This window comes from Myodes glareolus, chromosome 5 (genome assembly GCF_982192425.1).
Source record: "Myodes glareolus chromosome 5, mMyoGla1.1, whole genome shotgun sequence".
Classification (NCBI taxonomy): domain Eukaryota; kingdom Metazoa; phylum Chordata; class Mammalia; order Rodentia; family Cricetidae; genus Myodes; species Myodes glareolus.
This window is the reverse complement of record NC_142030.1, coordinates 23,929,044-23,944,482: the sequence shown is the minus strand read 5'-3', so window position 1 is coordinate 23,944,482 and position 15,439 is coordinate 23,929,044. Positions and strand designations below refer to the sequence as shown.

Genomic DNA, 15,439 nt, shown 5'->3' with positions numbered 1-15,439 from the left:
TACAGCAAGAGTGTGTGTACACATAAACCAAGACCAAGTTGGAGGTCCCAGGGTCGTAAAATGTCTCATATGCTGACCTTCCTCGCCTCCATTGTGCCAGCAGTGAGAGTAGGTGCTGAAAAGATCACGTGAACAACTCAGTTTCATCCTGGATCCGCAAACTCTGATTCTAGCCAGCAGAAGAAGCAGGTAGCGGGAGAGTGGAGAAGCCGGCAGAAAAGGTTCATTCTGGGTGAGAGCATGAAAAGGGAAGTTTGTCAGGCAAGAGAGAAAGAAGTTGGACGTCCAGGGCGACGATTTAAAAGCCAAACTGCGAATTTAGGAGGTGTGGTTCTACTAGGTCTAAAGGAGGCAGTGAGGGAGAAGGGGGATTCTGAGGGCCACTCGCTCTAAGACTTTGCTGTCCGAGCTAAAGAGATGGTATTGAAGGAGTTGACGCCGATCGGGTGCGGAGTTAACAGATTCTGGGGGCGGCTATCGGAGCTGAAAATTAACTAAAAAAGGGAACCCCTCGTGCTCCTAGCAGATGATGCCGAGATTAAGGAGGAAGTAAAGAGTGACAAGTGACAGCCACGGAGGGATTTGGGAGCAAGGAAATAAGTAGGAGCTCAGTTTCCTCAGGACAGATGAGGAAGTCTTCGGACCATTAGCATTAACGTCCAAACTCCCAGAGTAATCAGCTTTCAGATATAATTTCTACAGTGAAACTGCAACCTTAACCGCGAAAAAGCAAAACAGGTAGGCCGAGGAGTTTCTTAACCACAACATAACATTAAGAACATCAGACACAAAGCTCCTTGTGGTTAGCTAGCGTTGGGTTCCTTGTAAGACAGATTCTTAGAATGCAAGGTACACAAAAGACTCCCGTCCGTCCCTGGGTGGGCTCGAACCACCAACCTTTCGGTTAACAGCCGAACGCGCTAACCGATTGCGCCACAGAGACAGGTGGTACTGAACGTGGTTGTCAAGTCAGTTCACTAAAGGATATATTGCTCGTCTACGTCTGCCAAAACTTGTGTTTGAAATAGAAGTCGAAACTGGCGGCACCCTAGCGTAAATACCGTAAGGAAGGGCACCTGCGGCTGTTTCATAAGTAGCTGGTCCGGGTTCTACCCACCGAGCCTGAGGATAGCGGAGCGCAAGACGATGAACGAACCGAGAGCCTTTAGGAAATCCAAAATGGATGATCTCTGAGTTTGGGACTTCATTTGATTTTGCTCAGAAACGTTACTGGTCTAGATAATTTACGTGTGCAAATGTGCGTACTTAAGTACTGATACATTAACCCATTATTTTTAACATAGTAACCGCGTTTCCAGGCATGTCTGGCGAAAAGTACTAAGGGTTCTTAATAACAAATCACACCGACGGTTTTGAAGTCTACTGGAGCGTGAGTCACCCAGGCGAAACAAGAAATTTTAAATTCTTGCAACTTAACAACGTTAACAATAACACATCTGCAAACAAATATCAAAGGGCGTATTCCGTTATTCTACTGCCTTCAGCTTAAGGGTCCTCATCAGGGCTGGGGTCTAATGAGCTGTTTTCTGGATTGCCCAGGTCTCAGGAGTTCTCTGGAGCCTCCACACACTAGTACCTCCTTGTGTATGTTTCTGTGGCATCTTTCGTTAATATTGAGATTCAGTTTAAGTGGTCAATATTTTCAAAGATTTCATAAAAACATAGATACCCTATGTGCAGAAATTATGTATGTATATCTTTATATTTTGTGATTATACGCACACACATGTATGCGTGTGTGTGTATATGTATAATTGCTACATGACCTTTCCATTGAAATTGTTTTGGCACTTTGTGGAGGTCTAAGTGAGCATGGTCCCCATAAGCTCATATATTTGAGTGCTTGATCCCAGTTGGTGGAACTTTTTGGGAAGAATTAGGATATGTGGCCTTATCGGAGGACGTGTGTCATTGGTGGGGTGGGTTTCGAGATTTCAAAAGGCTATTCCCAGTTAGCTTTCTCTGGGTTTTGTTTGTGGATCGGGATGTAAGCTCTCAGTCGTTGCTCCAGTGCCATGCCAAGCCAACATATCAGGAAACGCAGCACACCCCACGACTTACCTACACGTTGCGCTGTTTCATTAAGCCTTAACCTAATTATAGGTGTCATTCCAATAAGTGGTTTTATATGGTAGAGCTAACAGATACTGAGTCTTCACTCGATATTTTAAAAGCCAAAAGTTGAAGGAGTAAATCCCAGAAAGGAGAGTCACATGAGGGAAAGTCAGTTCTGAAAACTAAAATAAAACAAAACCACCTCTCAAATCCTTGCCTGCCTCCTGAAGTGGACACGTGCTAGGGGGAATTCTAGGGTAGCCAAGGTGAACAGTACATGTGAAAGACTCAGATCCCACACAGCACAGACAGCTGGAAAACACTGGAAAGCGCATAAATGTTCAAAACTAAGAAACTGTGATGTAGCTCTACAGCATAACACAATGAAACGATGGAGAGAATGTTTTGGGCTAATATTTAATATCTGTAGAAATAGAACAATACTAAACAAAAAGTCAAGCAGATTTTAAAAAAAATCATTATACATCCGTCCAAACTCGTGAAATGTACAACACTGAGTGAACTAAGGAAACTATGTCTTTGGGTGCATATGATGAGTCAGTAGAGGTCACCAACAGTAAGAAACAGATCACTCTGGTTCCAGCAAGAGCTAATGGGAGAGTCTATATGCGTGTATAGAAAAACTCTGTAATCGTCTCTAACTCCACCATGAAGCCAAGGTAGCTCTAAAAATTAGTCTTATCTAAAAGCTAGCAATACGCAGTTTTATCCCAACTTTATTTTCAAAATATGCCCCACCCCCACCCCGCCCCACCCCCAAAAGCCCAAGGGAGCTAGCTGGAGAAGTACATAACTCAGCACAGAGCGCGCAGGAGACCCTGGGCTTCCCAGCCCTTGAAGAATAAATGCCAGAGAAATAGTCAGCAAAACATGAACAGATAGTCCCTGCACGGTGAGAGTGGGGTGCCTTCTATTTGTTTGCTCTCCATTTTTCTGCAAGGGGTATGTATTACAGAAAAACAAATGTATATTGTTTTCAAATGAGCATATGAACATATACTACATAACCAGGTACTTTTACACATATAATCATTTACACTCAAAACAACCATTTAAAATAGACGTAATTAACAGACGTGCACGGGGTGGGGGAGAGACTGTAAAAGAGGGGGGGAAGGGAGAGACAGAGAGAAAGAGCCCTACCAGAAGATGGGGAAAATCCACTGGAAATAACATAAATGATCAGAAATAAGAAATTTGTTAACGAAATTATGGTGTAGTTATGTCGTTTAACACAAGAAAGCAATGAAAACGAATGCTGAAATTGGGGCTTTACTAGACTGAACAGTTTGAGGTCAGAGAGCTGAGTTTGGAAAGCTGACTGTACAGATCACATTCTTCATGGTGAGGGAGTGTGTTTTGCAGGACTTTAATACTGAAAAGGATCTCAGCGATTATGGATCCAATGTACGAATGCAGAAAACAGTCTTGCCAAAGCAATCAAATTATTTCCCCCAAAGCAACTTTTCCTTAGTAGTTTTAAACAACCAACATTAAAACAAAAGACAAGTCTCCCGATTTTCATTCGGACCAGCTAAGTTCAGAGAGGACATTTCTGTTCTTGTGTGGTCGCCTGCAGGGGTGGACTGATGTTTCCCATATCTACGTACCTGCAGCGTGGCAGTGGTAAGGACTCCGGACTTGAAAAGTCTAACCGCTGCTGCCACCTCGCTATGGTGTAGCACCATAGGTGGAATCATTGTGAAGTACAGTGTTTTAGGAAGTGTGAAAACATCTGAACCCTAGCTATAGGCAGGGCTAACTAACTGCACCTACTGAAGAGTTGCTGCCCGTTTCCTACTAATTTGGTTAGAGAGAGACAAGGTCTTGAAATCTAAGCCTTGAGTTTTTAAAAGTGATTATTCCTCTTTAATAGAAAGGCTGACCAAAAAATTGATGGAAAAAAAAACAGTTTTGCTAGTCTCCCCGTCGGGGAATCGAACCCCGGTCTCCCGCGTGACAGGCGGGGATACTCACCACTATACTAACGAGGACAACTGCATAAGGCCCCTTAAAGTAGCTGCCCAAGAAAAGTACTTTTCAGCAATCTGTGTACCCTTAAAAGTTAGTAAAATTTTGTTTTTATTGTCTAAATGAGGTAATGTGAAAATTTCTTGTATCTGTCAATTTTCTAACAATAAGATTAAACAGCAGAAAGAAACAGGTTCCTCATTAAAATCAGTGGGTCACAAAACAAAACAGAAAAGTGAAAAAGGGACTGAAGGGAGAAGGGAGGAATCAAGAGTGAGAGGGAAATAAAAGAGGGCGCGAGGTGAACGTAAACAAGTCGTTGTATACACATGTGAAATTTTCAAAGAACAAACTTAACCAGTAACAAAGACATGATAAGTTTAATAAATTCTATTCAGCCACATACATTCAAAATATGATTTCGACATGTAATCAATAAAAAAAATTAATTAGATTTTTTTTCTTAGTCTTCAAAGCCGGAATGTGTTTTACACTCAAAGTTTAATAGGAAGAGCAGATAGTATCTATGTAAATTTCATAAAAATATACAAATCAAAAACACACATATGTCTGTTCCCTGCTTAAAAGTTCTTCAGTAGCCGAAATGAATAGACATTTAGTTAATAACTCCATTTTTTACTCATTTCGATTAGTTCAATTAAAATCAAATTTAAAAATGCGATATTTACACGCACCGGCCAGTTTTAAAACGCTCAAGAACTCACTCCTACTTGATGAGCCTCTCGGATACGGAGGCCTATGCGAATCTGAAATTCTGACAAGAGGTCACAGAACTCCAGAAGATTCTCAAAACAGAAAAAATAAAGTAACTTCAGGAACACAGTCCGGTCCCAACTTGGCTGTGCTGGTTTCATTCAAAGATTTAAAATAGAACATTGTGTGAACCGCGTTCTATGTGAGTAAACTGAAGGAAACAAAATAAACAAATGCCTATGCGTTGGCCGGGAATCGAACCCGGGTCAACTGCTTGGAAGGCAGCTATGCTCACCACTATACCACCAACGCAACATGACCTTCGGCTTTCTCTAGTCTCTCTAATACAAGTGAGAATTTGCCGATCACGGTTTGAGTCGGTTTCTGCAATCTTTAAAGCCGGTTTTGTGAGAACATTTTGGCAGAAGCCACTTTCTCTGATTCTCAGCTGTTCACAGTCCGACACTCCCAGCTCGGGGCTCCACCCACGTAGCTCCACCAGACAGTACCCAGAATCCAGCCGGCACGGGTTCAGTTAGGCGATTTAGGACGGAAGGCGGGGAGGAGAACTGACCAGTAGGAGATCCTCCCCGGGCTGATGCGGCCCGGGAGAGAGGCGATCGGTCCCCAGAAGAGATGGAGATGGAAAGTTTAGAGTGATGAAGAAGTAGGAGATAGGAAAGGCTTGTGACCCACTTTCACTTCTTCTGCTTTGTAAAAGCGTTCCGGGGAAGTTCGCTTTTCTTTTTACTTGAAATCATAGGCAAACAAAACACAGGTAATGGGTGCGTCACCAGTGTTTATCAGCTTATATGAAAGTATGGAAAAGAGGTTGTTGAGTGTCAGGATGGCCGAGCGGTCTAAGGCGCTGCGTTCAGGTCGCAGTCTCCCCTGGAGGCGTGGGTTCGAATCCCACTTCTGACAACATTTGATTTTCTTTCTATCATGACTGAACACCGACATTTATGGTGTATATTTTGGAAAAAAGAATACTAAACAATTCCTCGACCCCCTATCCTTAATTTGTTACAATTATCCCAACACTTCCTATGCTAAAGCCGTGTCACCAAATTTTTGTGAGCATGAAATTATCGTCTTATCCAACCCCACCACCAATTCTAATTAAGTAGATTTGCTACTTAAGTGGATGTGTTTTCTATTTCATACAGCAGAACCGAGTAAACTCATGTCTTCATAACATCCTTTTTTTAGAAAATCACAAAGAAAACACTTTCTGTTTTCAGAGAAGCTTAATGGGCCGGGGGATCTATTTGACAAGAGGGGAAAACTGTTAAGAAGTTGACTGTAACTGTGAGAATGGGTACAGCTTTAGAGTAGTTAATTAAAGTTTGCCAGACATAGCCATATTCTCTGTCACTGACCAGACTATGACTCTTAAAAATGTTTTCAATCTTTCTGAGTCTTAATTCCCTTCCAAATAAAATGGATATAAGAATTGATAGTCTACTCATTAGAAATTCTGAACTCAGATTCTGTCTCAGGCCTGCTGACTGACTGCCACTTACAAGATACCCACGTAATTGGAATGCATATTAAAGTTTCAGAAGATCTGGCCTATCCTTTTCCCAGGATGCTGCTGACCTAGAAGGACCCTTTCCCTTGCTTCTCAGAAGGCTACTTTGTACTCTGTATCATTTAAGCATTTACAATATGTCAATATTGTATTACAATATTTAAAGGATACAAAGTCATTATGTTTTTTAAAAAAATTAAAGCAGTGCATTTTCAGGAGAGATCAGTAAGAAAATAGATATTAGACATGTCAGAAAATTCTTAAACGGAGCAGGAACCAAGCATTAAAAGTAGAGTCACCTATGATTAATTAGTCAATTGACAGATGTACAATGGACCCAATGCCATAATGTGACGGTTTGAGTACTTTCATTTCTGTGTTATTCTCCACAAAAGTGTCAGTCATGTCACAGGGAAACATCCACTTCCCCCAGAAGGCACAGTAATTAAAGGAACTTTAATACCCACAGTGTCAAGGGTAGACTCCCTCTCTGTGCGTTACTAGAGAGGTCCCAGAGGCCATTACCATCCCACTTGGTTGGCCAGCATGCTATATAAGTAGGACCCCATTGCTGAAGACACAGCATGCTACAGCTTCAAGGCATAGAAAGAGCAACTTTGAACTGATCAGCAATTTCCTCTCTGATGGCTAACTTTCGTGTTGCTAGGAGGTGTTATTCAGGCCACAAGGACACACAGACGTACATGCACACACAGTTAAAATAAGTTCTGTTTAAAAAGAATCGTGCCACAAGGACATGTGCTCAACTATGTTCACAACAGCTTTGTTTGTCATAGCCAGAACCTGGACACAACCTAAATGCCCCTCAACCGAAGAATGGATAAGGAAAATGTGGTACATTTACACAATGCAGTACTGCACAGCAGAAAAAATAACAACAGCTTGAATTTTGCAGGAAAATGGATGGAGCTAGAAAACATTATTTTGAGTGAGGTAATCCAGTCACAGAAAGACAGTTATCACATGTACTCACTCATAGGTGGTTTTTAAACATAAAGCAAAGAAAGCCAGCCTACAAACCACAATCCCAGAGAACTTAGACAACAATGAGGGCACTAAGAAAGACTTACACAGATCTAATCTATATGGGAAGTAGAAAGTAGAAAAAGACAAGATCTCCTGAGTAAAATGGGAGCATGGAGACCTTGGGGGAGAAGAGAGGGAGGGAGGGGAGCAGAGAAAAATGTAGAGTTCGATAAAAATCAGTTAAAAAAAAAAAAGAAAAGAAAAGAAAAGAAAGAAGCTAGAGTTAATGACCCAAGCAGTGATTTAATTAAGAGAGAGAGAGAGAGAGAGAGAGAGAGAGAGAGAGAGAGAGGTGCCCACTGGTGGTGGGGGTGACAACCACTTTTAGGTTGTATTTGAGGCCTGCTCCATAGGAAATGCATTCCTGGTACTGTAAACCCTGTTAAAGCGCACAACTTAGGGCTTTAAGTCCCTAGGAGGACCTACTACAGTTGTTACTAAATGGATGTGAACAGCACAAATAGTAAAACCCAGACACAGATACTGGAGTTCAACATGAAGATCAGAAAAGCACAGCAGCCAAGCCACCAGAGAGCTCTTACCTCTATCACATCTCAGACTGAAAGAGAGAGTTCCTGTCTCATCCCACCTTATACTCCTCTCTAGTGCTGGGATTAAAGGCAGGCACCACCACCACCCCACCTCTGTGGCTAACTAGTGTGGCTGCTGGGATTAAAGGTGTGAGCCACCACTGCCTGGCCAGTATGGCTGACTAGTGTCTCTGTTTTGCCTTCTGGCTTTATTTACTAAAATACAAAGGAAATATCACTAGAGATTGTATCGAACTGCCTTCTAAATACTTATGTTTATATACATAGATTAGACCCCCCTTTCAACTTTGCCAGAGACGCTTCTGTCTGCAATGGGCAACAGTTGAGGCAGAGACTCAAAACTGGTAAAAATGCTGAAAATGCTGCTGAGTGTTCAGCCCGAAATGGAGCATCTCTACGGGCCTCCCAAGATTCAGGGAGCACCGAGAAAGAGGGGGCAGAAAGGATCTAAGAGCTGGAGGGTGGGAGGGAGGCTGTAAAACATCGTCTTGTGGACAGGACATGTCGATTGCTCTCAGGAACCCACAGCAACTGTGGGTACCTGAACAAGATCAAGCCAACAAGAACAGTCAGTGTCCAGCAGGCTGTACTAACCAGACTCAGTGAGGAAAAACAAAGAGGAGAAGACACGATTAGAAGTGGTGTGTGCTGGGGGCTGTTGACGGGAGGAGGAGGAGCATTGAGGGGGATCTTCAGAACCAATAGGACAAAGATACATTATATGTATGTATGAAATTGTCAAAAGATAAATAAAAAAATGTTTAAAAAATAAGAGACCATGTGGGTGCCGATAATCAAAACGTACTCTGTAGGTATGTGAAATTGTCTATCTATCTTCTATCTAGCTATCTATCTATCTGTAAATAGAATCTCACTTTATAGCTCTGGCTGGCCTAGACCTTGCTAGGTAGACCAGGCTGGCTTCAAAACCACAGGGATCCTCCTTCCCTCTGACTCTTGAGTGTTGACTATTATGTTCTATAAAAGAACAAATTTAATAAAAATGCATCTTTAAATTAGACAACCAGGGCTGGAGACGCGGCTCAGCAGTTCAGAACAATTGCTGTTGTTCCAGAGGACCTGAGTTTGGTTGCCAGTACCCGTACTGGACAAATCACCACCAACTGTACCTCCAGCGCTAGAAATCCAACAATACCCTTTTCGGGCCTCCTCAGGCTGACACTCACAAATACACATAATAAAAATGACACTTTTCTAAAAAAAAAAATCACTCATATCAAAATTAGGAGATCGTTTATAAAATACCTGACCTGTCCTCAAATATGTCCAGACCATGAAAAATAAGATGGAAACTGTCACAGGGTGTATAGAGTTTAGGAAGCATGGTAAGACAGTGTAATGTGATATTGGACATTGAGTTCTGAAACAGAAAAAGGAGGCGTTGGTAGGAAAAGTGAAACCTGAATTAAGTCAACAGCTCAGCTAGCAGCAGTTTTCCAATGTCGTTTTCTGAAGTTTGATAAGTGTGTCGTGGTTATACAACATCTTAACAATAGGAGAAGTTGCCTGGCAGACATGCAGTAATTTTCCATAGTGTCTTTGCAATTCCTCCATTAATCTAAATTTATTGCAAACAAGAACAAACAAACAAACAAAAACCTTGAAAGTAATTGCCTCTGAGGAGGAATTGAGAGTAGGGCAAGAAACTACCCATAGCAGTATTTGATTTCTTAATAATGGGCGTGTATGCTGATTTAATTTGTTCTAATTGTTCGGAGGAACTGAGTAAACATAGCTGTGATGGCAATAAACCAAGTAAGACTGTGGGAGTGGAGGAAGCCCTGACGGGGTGAAGTCCTGAGAAAATCTGTGCTGTTGACATGGGTCCAGCCATGTCGAGGGCCGTGGGTGCAGAAAATGTTCTCCATAGCTCTCTCTCCTGGCTGTTTAAGGCCTGAGACTGCTCCTAGTGAGATTAGTTAAGGCTGCCTCCTTACTCAGCTGTATGCAATGGCCGTGCTCACTGTTCAGCTGAACGTAATAAGCACACTGAGCTGCCTGGGTGCTTAAATCTTGATGTAGACAATTAATACCACTCATTTTGGGAGGATCAGAGGTATATATATATATTTAGAACAAATACATATATTTTTTTCAGAACTAAAAGAGAAAGGCTTGCTGTTGAAATGCTAAGAAACTCAAATCCTACATCATTGCCCCTCTTTGGAAGAACAGGTTGAAATGGTTAATGTTATAAGTTACAAAGAAAGGAAGGGGGTGCTCTAGGCAACTCTGTCCTGCTTGGCCTATCTTCAATGCCTTTTTTTTTTTTACTTCTTTTTCAGTTGCTTTTAATGTAAAGCCAGATTGAAAAGCTTTTGAATCAAGTGCAGGCAAACAACACAGTTAAAAATGACATCCAGGGACAAGTGGCTTTTCCTCTACGTGAAAGAGCTTATGTGACTCAATACAACGTAGCATTGCTCTGAGCAAGCTCACTTTCCTTTCTGAAGGTGACCACAGCTTGGGGGATTGATAGAGGTGGCATGGACAGGATGGGCTGAGCTGAAGCCAGGCGAGCTTATCCTTGTCATTTGCCTGACTGAGCTGGAGGATATTTTCCCACTTTCAGTTGCTTGAGAATAGGTCTTTACATCAAACAGTCCCCCTCTCTGTTCCCATAATAACTCTATGATCTTGAACAAACTGCTTGACCTTCTTGCACTTTGGAATATTCATCTTTAAATAAGAGGTTGGTAAGATGACTCAGCACACAATTCTGAGTTCTAGCCTCAAAACTAGAGGTGGGAGGGGAGAACCAACTTCACAAAGCTGTCCTCTGACATCCACACTTGTGCTATGTATGTAATAATAATAAAGCCTCACGATATTGCTATTGGATTAGTTGGATATACCAAATATCCGTTACCTAGTTGGTACTCAGAGAATAACAGCTAGTAAGAACTAATGTTTGTCCACAGTGTGCTGTGTCTAACATTCCTCTTCACCTCTTACATCTGTTGAGCCCTCACAGCAATGCTGAGGAATGCTATTGTCAACATTCCCAGTATGTAGAAGGGGATATTAGAGTTTGGAGGGTTTGATTTGCCCAGTAGTTTATGGCGGAGGTGAAAAGCTAAGCCGTCTGGCATGTTGATATTATTCTCTCCTCTCCTGTTGTTATCCTCACCAGAAATCAGAACAGACCATTCTAGTTCTCTTACAGAGATAGAACCAACCTAAGTTGAATTCCCTCCCCAGACCAACTCTAATACACCTAAAGATTCGGGTGGTCTTATCTCCAACAAAACAATGAAATGGCCTGCTTAAAAAACAGTCATGTGTGTGGGCCCAGCCTGGGGGCCCATGCCTTTAGTCAAAGCACTCTGGACACAAAGGCAGGAGGATCAAATATGAGTTGTAGATCAGTCTAGTTTCATAGTGAGTTCTAGGCCAGTCAGGACAACATACCTCAAAACACACCAAAACAAATGAATAAACCAAACAATGATATAAACTATTTATTAGTGCAATCAATGCTGACCAACCAAACTTTCCATCTTTAGTTTTACCTTCGGGTCACCTATAAGAGCCACAGGCCTTGTCCAGCACGATCATCACACCACTGTGCTCCTTCTCTGCGTCCACCTCACACTTTCTCGCTTACCCTGTTTCCTCCACATAGAAATCTTATATACGATGAGGTGTGTGCGTGTGCGTGTGCATGTACGTTCCACAAAACTGGAAAGGGGAACATGAGAGCGGAAGATCTGAAGCAAAATAGTAATGAAATAATGTAATGAGGCAGAAGGGGAAGTGACTGAGAAGAAAAGGGCGAGCTGGGGGGACAGGGGCATAAGGAAGGAGAGTTGGGGGGCGACGAGGGAAAAGAAAGCTGAACGGCATGGATACGTGAAGATGCCATAACACAGCCTGTTATTTTCTATACAAATCTAAAGAAAAATGTATTTTAAAGGCTGGAGGTCTGGTGCAGCTAAGAGTACGTGTTGCTGCTACAGAAGACCTGAGTTTGGGTCTCCCATCCCACATCAGGTGGCTCACAACTGTTTGTAACTCCAGCTCCAGGGGATCCCATACCTCTGACCTCCAAGAGCACCAACACTCATTTGCACATTCTCCTGTCCCCTTCACACACAATTAAAAATAATGAAAGTGAAGCATTTGGGGGAATTTTTCAGACAAGGTTCCTCTGTGTAGCCTTGGCTGTCCTGGAACTCGCTCTGTTGACCAAGCTGATCTCAAATCCAAACTCATAGAAGTCCACCTCCCTCTGCCTCCCAAGTGCCAGGATTAAAGCGGTGCTCCTAACCACCCAGCTTTTCAAAGTGAACCCTTTAAAAATACAAATGATTTTAAAAGAAAGATATCTTGTATGTAGCCTTGTGGGTTTTCTTCACAACCCTCCTGCAACATTTACTCCAAAAATGCTTCTGAAAGCTGAGCCCCATCTTCTACTCAACTGGTTGGAATAAAAACAAAGTAGGACTTTAAAAAAAAAAGTTTATTAAAACCACAACTATATTGCACATAAAAAGTTCAATTCATGCAATTACAAATTAAATGAAATATAGATGAAGGTAGTGGCAAAATGTCACACACTCATAACAAAATCACTTTTGTTTTGTTTTTTTAATGCGAGAAGAGAATTTGTCTATTTGTTTGTTTATTTTTTGAGACAGGGCCTCTTCACATAGTCCCGGATGTCCTAGAACTTGTTATATAGACAGGAATGGCGTCAGACTCAGAGATACTCCTACTTCAGTCTCCCAAGTGCTGGAATTAAAGGCATGACCCATCATGCCTGGCAAGAAGTGAACTTTAAAAAAAAAAATCAAATAACACAGACCGCAATTATAAAACATAATGAGAGAACAAAAGCTCCCAGTTGCCAGGGCAAGATACCCCGACTCACCTCTGAAGTCACAAAGTGAGATTATAGAAGAGTCTAGAAGACCCATAAGTCCAGCCCTTACAGACATAGATGACTTATCATGGCAGGTCAAACGCTCAACTTCCTCAATGACGGGGTCAGTACTAGGCCTCTCCTGGCAAGCTTGAGTCCCAGTGCTGTTACCCCTAGGAACACCAGACGCTGCATAAAACCTACGGAAGATGGGGCAGCAGCTCTGCACTAGTGTCCTCTCCTCGCCTGCCACCTGGTTGTGCTCTACCCAGGCCAGGATTTTCTGACACTTATCTTGCCCTTTGCATCTGTCCTCTTCTGGAATCTCTTCCCTACGGCTATCCTCCTGCAAGCAACTCACGAACTTCCAGAAAGTTTTCCGCAGTCACTCTGTCCCTCTGAACCTCACTCTCAGCCTTGTGTTGTTCAGACTCATGAACCATCCTCTGTACCTCCTCCTTGGTGAGCTGGCCCTTGTCGTGGGTGATGGTGATCTTGTTAGCCTTGCCTGTACTCCTGTCGGTGGCAGAAGCTCTTAGGATACCATTGGCGTCTATGTCAACATTCACTTTGACCTGGGGAACTCCACGTGGAGCGGGAGGAATGCTACAGAACAGGTTGGTGTTCTTTGTCACATCCCTCTCACCCTCATTCACCTGAGGACCCCAGGCTGCTGGGCAGAGTGTGTTTGGCAAGGATGGTGGCACTCCGACGGATTAATGTGGTCATCACCTCACCGTCTCCAACCCCAGAGACAAACAAGGGAGCGACATCCAGCAGGAGGAGATCCTGCACCTTCTCACCTTTGTCTTCCATCAACACAACCACCAACACAGCAGCCCCAGGGGCCATGGCCTCATCAGGCTGGTCTTGTTTAGCTCCTGCACGTTGAAGAAGTCTTATAGACGCTTCTCCATCTTAGAGATGCGAGTAGAACTACCCACCAGGATGACCTCATGGATGGGGGCCTTAGTCAATTTGGCATCGCTCAGGGTCATCTTCCGCATCGTTCAGGGTCATCTTCCACGGGCTCCAGGGGGGTACAGAAAAGGTCTGAACACAGTTCCTCAAAGTGGGCACGAGTAATGGACATGCAGTAGCCCACATCTTCGAACAAGAAGTTGATCTTCAAGATGACACTTCCCTAGGGACAGGCATGGCTTCTCGCTCTCAGACTGGAAGAGGACACGGATGCTTGAAGTGGCGGAAGCTGGTACTGCTCGGCGCTGCTGTTCTTTCGCTGTCTCTCAAGCCAGCCAAGCCGGGACCGGCCTGGTTGGGCTTTTATCCAGTGTGAGAGCCCCGACTCCTCCTGCCCTCGCAGCCGAGAACCTTCCCACACCTTTTATGTGCACCCGCGGACCCAGACACAACCGGCCGCGCTGACTGCCGCAAAAGAATCGGATCCAGGGATCCGGAGAGGCGGAGTGCAGAGTTTCTGACCCCCATCCATCGCCGGTTTTGACTCAGAGCTGCTGCAAAGAACCACACAGAAAGTTTCAGTTGTTCCGGGCTAATTCTATAGGTGACAGCCACAAGTCCAGGTAGCAGCGCTGTACTCCCGGTTCCAGTTTGGAGGACAGTCCTGAGCATGCGAGAGCACGAGGCCCGCCCCAGAAAATGATGCCTCACAAAGCCCGGTGCGTGCTCCCAAGGAATCAGAACCATAGCTTCTGAGTTAGAAATGTAAATGGTGGTGTGGAGTTTGTCTTAAAAAAATGAATTCTGGAAACACGAGGGTTGGCTTTTTGAAGTTCATACAAGGAGAATGATTACATATGAAGTGCAACCAGCAATAGAGATAAGCTGAAATAGGAGTACTGAAAGGTGTTTGCACTGTCTGGCATTGGTGGTTCAGTGGTAGAATTCTCGCCTGCCACGCGGGAGGCCCGGGTTCGATTCCCGGCCAATGCACGCGTTGTTTTTCTCTCTCTCCCGAACGTAGGGTTCTTTCGATTTGACTCCTTTTCCTTCACTGATTTACCACTGAGGAACACTAACTTAACGCTGTGGTCATGGGATTCGGGAACCTAACTGAGTAACCCATGAAAACGCTGCACATAGGAAAGCCTGCATTCTGCTCCTGGTTTTGAGACTAATCCTCTCCCAAAAAAGCATCGTCCTCACGGTGTTTTGGAAAGACTTCCAAAAGTGTTTTTATCTGTGAGCCTGTTTTTGTTTTTGTTTTTTCCCTCAGGTGGAAATGACCCCAGAATTCAGATGTAGAATAAATTGCTGTAGCATCAGTTCACCATATGTTCTAAAGCACTTGTTCTCAACCTTCCTAACGCTGCGACCCTTTAGTATAGTTCTTCATGTTGTGGTGACCTGCAACCTTAAAATTATTGCTGTTACTACTTCAGAACTGTAATTCCGCTACTATTATGAATTATAATGTAAATATCTGATATACAGAATATCGGATATGCGACCCCTGAGAAAGGGTCCTTTGACACCCCCCACAGGTTGAGAACCACTGCCCTAAGGCTGATGTGAGTTCACCAAGCAGTGAAACCGCTTTACTTCCCACTGAGGTTGTGAAAACTGAGTCTTTTTATTGTGTCCTATCTATTTTAATTCAGAATATCCCATTTCGACTGTATGATGTTGGACTTATATTGAAATTCAGATTCAAAAATG

The 15,439-nt window shown here is 43.3% G+C and overlaps 1 protein-coding gene and 5 non-coding genes across 6 annotated transcripts; 2 read left to right on the top strand and 4 right to left on the bottom strand.

Moving 5' to 3' along the window:
• Window positions 1-869: 869 nt before the first annotated feature.
• On the bottom strand, window positions 870-943 carry Trnan-guu (transfer RNA asparagine (anticodon GUU)). Its single transcript has one exon. It is a non-coding gene; the product is annotated as a tRNA-Asn (tRNA).
• A 3,076-nt stretch (window positions 944-4,019) lies between these two features.
• On the bottom strand, window positions 4,020-4,091 carry Trnad-guc (transfer RNA aspartic acid (anticodon GUC)). The gene has a single exon. It is a non-coding gene; the product is annotated as a tRNA-Asp (tRNA).
• A 931-nt stretch (window positions 4,092-5,022) lies between these two features.
• Trnag-ucc (transfer RNA glycine (anticodon UCC)) lies at window positions 5,023-5,094 on the bottom strand. The gene has a single exon. It is a non-coding gene; the product is annotated as a tRNA-Gly (tRNA).
• A 529-nt stretch (window positions 5,095-5,623) lies between these two features.
• Window positions 5,624-5,706, top strand: Trnal-cag (transfer RNA leucine (anticodon CAG)). Its single transcript has one exon. It is a non-coding gene; the product is annotated as a tRNA-Leu (tRNA).
• Window positions 5,707-12,413: 6,707 nt separating this feature from the next.
• Hspa6 (heat shock protein family A (Hsp70) member 6) lies at window positions 12,414-14,252 on the bottom strand. The gene is given in 6 exon segments (XM_087906634.1): window positions 12,414-13,158; window positions 13,160-13,459; window positions 13,461-13,665; window positions 13,668-13,818; window positions 13,821-13,943; window positions 14,163-14,252. Coding segments are annotated over 6 exon segments (1,416 nt in total). The 3' UTR covers window positions 12,414-12,611.
• A 390-nt stretch (window positions 14,253-14,642) lies between these two features.
• On the top strand, window positions 14,643-14,713 carry Trnag-gcc (transfer RNA glycine (anticodon GCC)). Its single transcript has one exon. It is a non-coding gene; the product is annotated as a tRNA-Gly (tRNA).
• Window positions 14,714-15,439: the final 726 nt, after the last annotated feature.